The 9,573-nt window shown below is 46.5% G+C and overlaps 1 protein-coding gene across 1 annotated transcript; it reads left to right on the forward strand.

Moving 5' to 3' along the window:
* Positions 1-3,507: 3,507 nt before the first annotated feature.
* On the forward strand, positions 3,508-4,399 carry LOC129706271 (28S ribosomal protein S18a, mitochondrial-like). Its single transcript, XM_055650441.1, has one exon. The coding sequence runs from the start codon at positions 3,523-3,525 to the stop codon at positions 4,171-4,173; it is 651 nt and encodes a 216-aa protein (XP_055506416.1). The 5' UTR covers positions 3,508-3,522; the 3' UTR covers positions 4,174-4,399.
* Positions 4,400-9,573: the final 5,174 nt, after the last annotated feature.

The raw sequence follows: 9,573 nt of genomic DNA on the forward strand, positions 1-9,573 counted from the left end.
AGTGAAATCCAGGTTAGCCGTGAAGTGATGTTAGGTAAATTGAATGGATTAAAGGCCGATAAATCCCCAGGGCCAGATAGGCTGCATCCCAGAGTACTTAAGGAAGTAGCACCAGAAATAGTGGATGCATTAGTGATAATTTTTCAAAACTCTTTAGATTCTGGAGTAGTTCCTGAGGATTGTAAGGTAGCTAATGTAACCCCACTTTTTAAAAAGGGAGGGAGAAAGAAAACGGGGAATTACAGACCAGTTAGTCTAACATCGGTAGTGGGGAAACTGCTAGAATCAGTTATTAAAGATGGGATAGCAGCACATTTGGAAAGTGGTGAAATCATTGGACAAAGTCAGCATGGATTTACGAAAGGTAAATCAGGTCTGACGAATCTTATAGAATTTTTCGAGGATGTAACTAGTAGAGTGGATAAGGGAGAACCAGTGGATGTGTTACATCTGGACTTTCAGAAGACTTTCGACAAGGTCCCACATAAGAGATTAGTATACAAAATTAAAGCACACGGTATTGGGGGTTCAGTATTGATGTGGATAGAGAACTGGCTGGCAAAAAGGAAGCAAAGAGTAGGAGTAAACGGGTCCTTTTCACAATGGCAGGCAGTGACTAGTGGGGTACCGCAAGGCTCAGTGCTGGGACCCCAGCTATTTGCAATATATATTAATGATTTGGATGAGGGAACTGAATGCAACATCTCCAAGTTTGCGGATGACACGAAGCTGGGGGGCAGTGTTAGCTGTGAGGAGGATGCTAGGAGACTGCAAGGTGACTTGGATAGGCTGGGTGAGTGGGCAAATGAATGGCAGATGCATTATAATGTGGATAAATCTGAGGTTATCCACTTTGGTGGCAAAAACAGGAAAGTAGACTATCTAAATGGTGGCAGATAAAAACATTTTTCACACAAAGAGTGTTGGATCTCTGGAACTATCTGCCACAGAAGGTAGTTGAGGCCAGTTCATTGGCTATATTTAAGAGAGAGTTAGATGTGGCCCTAATGGCTAAAGGGATCAGGGGTATGGAGAGAAGGCAGGTACAGGATACTGAGTTGGATGATCAGCCATGATCATATTGAATGGCGGTGCAGGCTCGAAGGGCCGAATGGCCTACTCCTGCACCTATTTTCTATGTTTCTATGTCTAAGAAGACATTTCCAGTCAGCGGAAAGACTATACATGGGAACGTTTACAGGATAACGTTTAATGCAAGATAACTTCCAGTGAAGTCTGATTAAAGATAGTCCGAGGTTTCTCCAATGACGGTAGCTCAGTTGGTGGTAGGACGGATCAGTTGCCTGATAACAGCCGGGAAGAAACTGTCCCTGGATCTGGAGGTGTGCGTTTTCACACTTCTGTTCCTTTTGCCTGATGGGAGAGGGGAGATGAGTGAGTGACCGGGGCGAGACTGGTACTTGATTATGGCTGCTGGCCTTGCCGAGGCAGAGTGAGGTGTAGATGGAGTCAATGGAGGGGAGGTTGGTTTGCGTGAAAGGTTTAGAGCAGGGTTGGGGAACCTGCGGCCTTAAGGCCCCATGCGGCCTTCGAGGCCATTAAGTGTGGGCTTTTGAATGAATCCAATTTTGTAGAAAAAAATCCTTTTATTTTTATTAATATGTTTTTTATCCCTTTTATTATTTTTTATTTTAATCTTTAAATGAACGTATTTAAAATACCAAAGAGTAAATGAAGATTCAATTAAATAATCCTCTCTGACTGAGGGCCACAATTAAAATATTAGTAAGTCATGGGGGCTATTTCAACACTTGTTAACTCATGATTTAGTTCTAATGCTACTCTAGACTCTAGAAAGCAGTCACCCCAAAGTCATTAAAAAGTTAGTTCACTTTAGAATTAACACATTTTTTTCATTTTCTTGAAGTCAGTACATAGTAGTAATAATAATAATTTTACAAAATAATGTACATTTTGAAGTTTTTCTGATTGAAGTTTCTTGGATGCGGCCTTTCATTGTCCTATCTGGGACACATGGCAATAAACTCTCTTGACTTGACTGCAACACTGCTACACCACTGCTACAACACTATGCAACACTGCTACAACACCGCTACAACACCACTGCAACACTGCTACAACACTGCTACAACACCACACTGCAACACTGCTACACCACTGCTACAACACTACTGCAACACTGCTACAACACCGCTACAACACCACTGCAATACTGCTAAGGGTTTCGGCCCGAAACGTTGCCTATTTCCTTCGCTCCATAGATGCTGCTGCACCCGCTGAGTTTCTCCAGCTTTTCTGTGTAAACTGCTATAACACTGCTACACCACTGCTACAACACCACTGCAACACTGCTACAACACCACTGCAATACTACTGCAACACTGCTACAACACTGCTACAATACCACTGCGACACTGCTACAACACCGCTACAACACCACTGCAATACTACTGCAACACTGCTACAACACCACTGCAACACTGCTACAACACTACCGCAACACTGCTACAACACTACTGCAACACTGCTACAACACTACTGCAACACTGCTACAACACTGCTACAACACCACTGCAACACTGCTACAACAGCGCTACAACACCACTGCAATACTACTGCAACACTGCTACAACACCACTGCGACACTGCTCCAAAACCACCGCAACACTGCTACAATACTACTGCAACACTGCTATAACTGCAACACTACTGCAACACTGCTACAGCTGCAACACTACTGCAACACTACTGCATCACTGCTACAATGGCAACACTGCTGCTACAACACAACTGCAACACTGCTGCAACACTACTAGCGCAGGAGGATGAGGGGTGATCTTATAGAGGTGTACGAACCATGAGAAGAATAAATCAGGTAAATGCACAGAGTCCTCTTGCCCAGAGTAGGGGAATCGAGGACCAGAGGACATGGGTTTAAGGTGAGGGCGGAAAGATTAAATAGGAACTTGAGTGGTAACTTCTTCACACAGAGGGTGTTGGGTGTATGGAACAAGCTGCTGGATGAGGTAATTGAGGCTGGGACTATCCGAGTGTTTAATAAACATTTGGACAGGTAGATGGATGGGACAGGTTTAGAGGGATAACGCAGGCAGGTAGGACTAGTGTAGATGGGGCATGTTGGTCGGTGTCGATGAGCTGGGCCGAAGGGCCTGTTTCTGTGTTGTACAACTCTGTGACTCTGAGTCAAGTCTTCTCTTCCATTCAATCACGGCTGATCTATCACTTCCTCGTAACCCGATCAAGAATCTACATATCTATCACTGCCTTAAAAATATCCACTGACTTGGCCTAAACTGCCTTCTGTGGCAAAGAATTCCACAGATTCATCGCCCCCTGACTAAAGGAATTTCTCCTCATCTCCTTCCTAAAAGAACGTCCTTTAATTCTGAGGCTGTGACCTCTGGTCCCGGACTCTCCCACTAGTGGAACCATATTCTCCACATCCACTCTATCCAGGCCTTTCACTGTTCTGTATCTTTCAATGAGGTCTCCCCCATTGTTCTAAACTCCAGCCAGTCGATGGCGGTGGCGGTTGGGGCGGTGAGACGGGCAGCGCTGACGGTGCCGGTGGCGCTGGGCCGGGCGGCGGCGTGGAGGTGGGGGAGACGGCAGCGGTGGCTGCTGCTGGCGGGCGGCGGGAGGCCGGGGCTGACGCTGCCGCTGACGGCGCCTGTCCGCGGGCTACGTGAAGTTATCCGGGTACGGGATGAGCAGACCACCACGATTGAAGGAAAGATCGTGAAATCGGCAGATGCCTCTGAACCTCCAAACCTCTCGGGGCAGTGCCCGATCTGCAGGTGGAATCTGAAACACAAGTTTGACTATACAGATGTGCTGTTGCTCAGTCAGTTCATACGATCAGACGGAGGGATGCTGCCACGCGGAATCACAGGACTATGCTTTGAGGAGCATAAAAAGATTGAAATCTGCGTGAAGATGGCTCACCGATCAGGCTTGTTGCCAGACCATAAACCAACCCTGCCAGAAGGTCATGTTCGGAGAAAACAGAAGCCTCACTTAAACAGATATTTAACTCGGTGGTCGATTGAATCAGTGAAGCCCATTTGGAAGAAAGGCCTCAAGTGGTGTAAGGTACGCATGCCCGTGGGAGATCCAATAATGAAGAACAACGTTGTCTATGGGAAGAAGCCCTGTTTCATGAAGCACTGATGTGGAGGCTGACTAACCCAAGCCACTTGCTGCTCAGCATCGCAGCATCTGCACTCCCTTGCGTCTCTGCTTGCCGTGAACTTTTATTGAGAAACAGACACGAGCAAGCGGATTGAAACAACATTTATTCGGACCCAGAGGGTTTGTTGTTATTAAAGTGTACACTTTACAGGGGACGGGGATATCATCTGTAATTTGATTAAAGCAATGAAGAATTGACCAAAAAAAAAAAAAAAAAAAACTCCAGCCAGTACAGTACAGGCCCAGTGCCAACGTTGGGTGGAAGGGCCTATTTCGCACTGTATGACTATGAATGATAGGAGGTGATGATAGGGAGAGATCAGAGACTGTAGGCAGAGGAGACTGCGAGAGGCCATCGTTATGTGTGTGTGTGTGAGCTTCATCGCTGATATGTGCTTTCAGGCACGTCCATTTAAGCCCCCAGCCTGCAAACACTGGCTTACTGCCCAAGTCTTTGTTCCTTGGAGCGTAAGAGACTGAGGGATGATCTGTTAACTAATTGTACCGTGCTCTCATCAGCAAGAGAGCGGTCCTGACCTCCAGTCACCCTCATTGTCAAATGCTGAGAGAATGGAGCGACTGGGCTTGTATATTCTGGAATTTAGAAGGATGAGAGGGTATCTTTTGTATTGTATTGTATTGTATTCAATTTATTGTCATTGTCTCAATTTGAGACAACGAAATGAATTTCTTATTGAAACATATCTTATTGAAACACATAAGATTATTAAGGGTTTGGACACGCTAGAGGCAGGGAACATGTTCCCGCTGTTGGGGGAGTCCAGTACCAGGGGCCACAGTTTAAGAATAAGAGATAAGCCATTTAGAACAGAGATGTGGAAACACATTTACTGTACATCCCGTGCCTTTGCGGTTGCAGCTCCTAGACTGTGGAACAGCATCCCTCTTCCCATCAGAACTGCTCCCTCCATCGACTCCTTCTCTACTCCCAAGCCTTTCTTGACGTCCTCTGAGGGAGGGCTATACGTTTGTATTTATGTATACAACCACAGTTGTGTAACGTTAGTACCTCCACCAATGTAAAGCACTTTGGTCAACGAGAGTTGTTTTTTAAATGTGCTATAGAAATAAAAGTGACTTGACTTGACTTGACTTTTTCTCACAGAGAGTTGTGAGTTTGTGGAATTCTCTGCCTCACAAGGCGGTGGAGGCAGAGAATCTGGATACTTTCAAGAGAGAACTAGATAGGGCTCTTAAAGATAGCGGAGTCAGGGGCTATATGGGGAGAAGGCAGGAACGGGATACTGATTGGGGATGATCAGCCATGATGACATAGAATGGCGGTGCTGGCTCGAAGGACCAAATGGCCTACTCCTGCACCTATTGTTTATTGGAGACAATTGAACTATCTTTAATTGGACTTTATTGGACTTCAATGTTATATTTTGCACTAAACGTTATTCCCTGTATCCTGTATCTGTGCACTGCGGAGGGGCTCGATTGTAATCATGTATTGTCTTTCCTTTGACTTGATAGCAGACAATAAATGCTTTTCACTGTACCTCGGTACACGTGACAATAATAAACTGAACTAAATTTATAGAGGTGGGCGACACGATGTTCCATCCTGACTACGGCTGCTCTCTGTACAGAGTTTGTACATTCTCCCCGTGACCGCCTGGTTTTCAGTTCAGTTGTTTAGTTTATTGTTTAAAGCTTTTTTGTTGTGTGCTAACCAGTCAGCAGAAAGACAATACATGATTACAATCGAGCTATTTACAGTGTCTAGATACATGATAAGGGAATAACGTTTAGTGCAAGCTAAAGCCAGCAAAGTCCGATCAAGGATAGTCCGAGGGTCACCAATGAGGTAGATAGTAGTTCAGGACAGCTCTCTGGTTGTGGTAGGATGGTTCAGTTGCCTGATAACAGCTGGGAAGAAACTGTCCCTGAATCTGGAGGTGTGCGTTTTCACACTTCTGTACCTCTTGCCAGATGGGAGAGGGGAGAAGAGGGAGTGGCCGGGGGTGCGACTTGTCCTTGATTATGCTGCTGGTCTGGCCGACTAGTTGGAGTCAATGGAAGGGAGGTTTGGTTTGTGTGATGGTCTGGGCTGTGTCCACAATTCGCGGGATCTTATAGAAACATATAAAATTATAAAAGGAGTGGACAATCTAGATGCAGGAAAAATGTTCCCGATGTTGGGCGAGTCCAGAACCAGGGGCCACAGTCTTAGAGTAAAGGGGAGGTCGTTTAAGACTGAGGTGAGAAAAAACTTTTTTACCTAGAGAGTTGTGAATTTGTGGAATTCCCTGCCACAGAGGGCAGTGGAGGCCAAGTCACTGAATGGATTTAAGAGAGAGTTAGATAGAGCTCTAGGGGCTAGTGGGATAAAGGGATATGGGGAGAAGGCAGGCACGGGTTATTGATTGGGGACGATCAGCCATGATCACAATGAATGGCGGTGCTGGCTCGAAGGGCCGAATGGCCTCCCCCTGCACCTATTTCCACCCGCCGTGTATAGATGAAGGATAAAGGGTGCAACATGTTAGTGCAAGATATAAGTCCGATACAGATAGTTCAAAGGTCTGCAATTAGGTCAATGGGAGGTCAGGACTGCTCTCCAGTTGATGAGAGGACGGTTTATTTGCCTGATAACAGCTAGGGAGAAACAGTACCTTGGTCAGTTGGCCAGGTGTAAACTGTGTAGGTGTAAGTGTGTAGGGAGTGGATGCAAAAATGAGAAATAACATAGAACTAGTGTGACCGGGTGATCGATGTTCAGCATGGACTTGGTGGGCCGAAGGGCCTGTTTTCATGAATATCGTTTAGTTTAGATTTGTTTTTAAAGATACAGCATGGAAACAGGCCCTTCGGCCCACCGGGTCCGCGCTGACCAGCCATCCCCGCACATTAATACTATCAGATTCAGATTCAGATTCAATTTTAATTGTCATTGTCAGTGTACAGTACAGAGACAACGAAATGCATTTAGAATCTCCCTGGAAGAGCGACATAGCAAATGATTTGAATAAATAATAATAAGTGTCCGGGTGGGGTGGTGATTGGCAGTCACCGAGGTACGTTGTTGAGTAGAGTGACAGCCGCCGGGAAGAAGCTGTTCCTCGACCTGCTGGTTCGGCAACGGAGAGACCTGTAGCGCCTCACGGATGGTAGGAGGGTAAACAGTCTATGGTTGGGGTGAGAGCAGTCCTTGGTGATGCTGAGCGCCCTCCGCAGACAACGCTTGCTTTGGACAGACTCGATGGAGGGGAGCGAGGAACCGGTGATGCGTTGGGCAATTTTCACCACCCTCTGCAATGCCTTCCGGTCGGAGACAGAGCAGTTGCCATACCATACTGTGATGCCATACCATACTGTGATGTGTGTATCCTACACACACACACACGCTGCGGACAATTTTTACATTTACCAAGCCAATTAACCTACAAACCTGTACGTCTTTGGAGTGTGGGAGGAAACCGAGGATCTCGGAGAAAACCCACGCAGGTCACGGGGAGAATGTACAACCTCCGTACAGACAGCACCCGTAGTCGGATTCGAACCGGGGTCTCCGGCGCTGCATTTGATGTAAGGCAGCAACTCTACCGCTGCGCCACCGCGACCGCTCTCTAAACTAGACCAATCTCTAAACTAACCTTCATGATGAGTTGCTTCATATGGGATTGGGGTGAGGGGGAGAAGGTGGGATTTCAGATTTCCACCATTTGCAGTATTTTGTTTAAGGAAATTAATGTTGAATATCTAGGATATATTTAGAGTACAAAATACTTGTTGGGTCATAGAGTCATAGAGTGACACAGTGTGGCAACAGGCCCTTCGGCCCAACTTGCCCACACTGGCCAACATGTCCCAGTCACACTTGTCCCACCTGCCTGCGTTTGGTCCATATCCCTCCAAACCTGTCCTATCCATGTACCTGTCTAACTGTTTCTTTAAACATTAGGATAATCCCAGCCTCAACAACCTCCTCTGGCAGCTTGTTCCACACACCCACCACCCTTTGTGTGAAAAAGTTATCCGTCAGATTCCTATTAAATCTTTTCCCCTTCACCTTAAACATATGTCCTCTGGTCCTCGATTCACCTACTCTAGGCAAGAGACTCAATAGACAATAGACTCAATAGACTGTGCATGTCATGTGCTAACATTTTTTTCAAATCAACCGTGAATAAACAATAGACAATAGGTGCAGGAGTAGGCCATTCGGCCCTTTGAGCCAGCACCACCATTCAATGTGATCATGGCTGATTATCCCCAATCAGTACCCCGTTCCTGCCTTCTCCTCATATTCCCTGTCTCCGCTATTTTTAAGAGCCCTTTCTAGCTCTCTCTTGAAAGCATCCAGAGAACCTGCCACCACCGACCTAAGAGGCAGAGAATTCCCCACTCACCGCCCTCAGTGTGAAAAAATGTTTCCTCGTCTCCATTCTAAATGGCTTACCCCTTATTCAAAATGCTCTGCACTTTGTAGAATGTGCAGTATTTATAGATCTTATATTTCCATTTAAATAATTTATTAAGTCCTCGTCATTGAGATGATTTTGTGGGAGATGGAGAAGTTTTTTTGGCCACTAGAGCAGCCAGGAGATTTGATTTAGTACCGGAGAGAGGCATTAGGGTCGAAGATCATCAATGATCTTATTGATCGGCACGGTGGCACAGCGGCAGAGTTGCTGCCTCACAGCGCCAGAGACCCCGGTTCGATCCTGACCACGGGTGCTGTCCGTACGGAATTTGTACGTTCTCCCCGTGACCTGCGTGGGTTTTCTCCAAGATCTTCAGTTTCCAACCGCACTCTAAAGGCGTACAGGTTTGTAGATTGATTGGGTTGGTATAAATGTCCCGAGTGTGTGTAGGATCGTGTTAATGTGCGGGGATCGCTGGCCGGCGGGGACCCAGTGGGCCGAAGGGCCTGTTTCCGTGCTGTATCTCTAAACTAAACTGAACTAAAATGGTTCAAAGTGCCACTGGAGTACAGTCACTGGAGCTCTCAGGGGATATGATGAGAAGGCAGGAACGGGGTACTGATTGGGGATGATCAGCCATAATCACATTGAATGGCGGTGCTGGCTCGAAGGGTCGAATGGCCTACTCCTGCACCTATTGCCTATTGTCTATTGACTCAAATTCATTATCGAGCGGCACGGTGGCGCAGCGGTAGAGTTGCTGCCTCACAGCGCCAGAGACCCGGGTTCGATCCTGACTACGGGTGCTGTCTGTACAGACTTTGTACGTTCTCCCCGTGACCTTTTCTATGATATCTTCGGTTTCCTCCCACACTCCAAAGACGTGCAGGTTTGTAAATTAATTGGCTTGGTGTATGTGTAAATTGTCCCTCATGTTTGTAGGATTGTGTTAATGTGCGGGGATCGCTGGTCGGTGTGGACAAAGGGC

The sequence above is a fragment of the Leucoraja erinacea genome, chromosome 2 (genome assembly GCF_028641065.1).
Source record: "Leucoraja erinacea ecotype New England chromosome 2, Leri_hhj_1, whole genome shotgun sequence".
Taxonomy (NCBI): Eukaryota; Metazoa; Chordata; class Chondrichthyes; order Rajiformes; family Rajidae; genus Leucoraja; species Leucoraja erinaceus.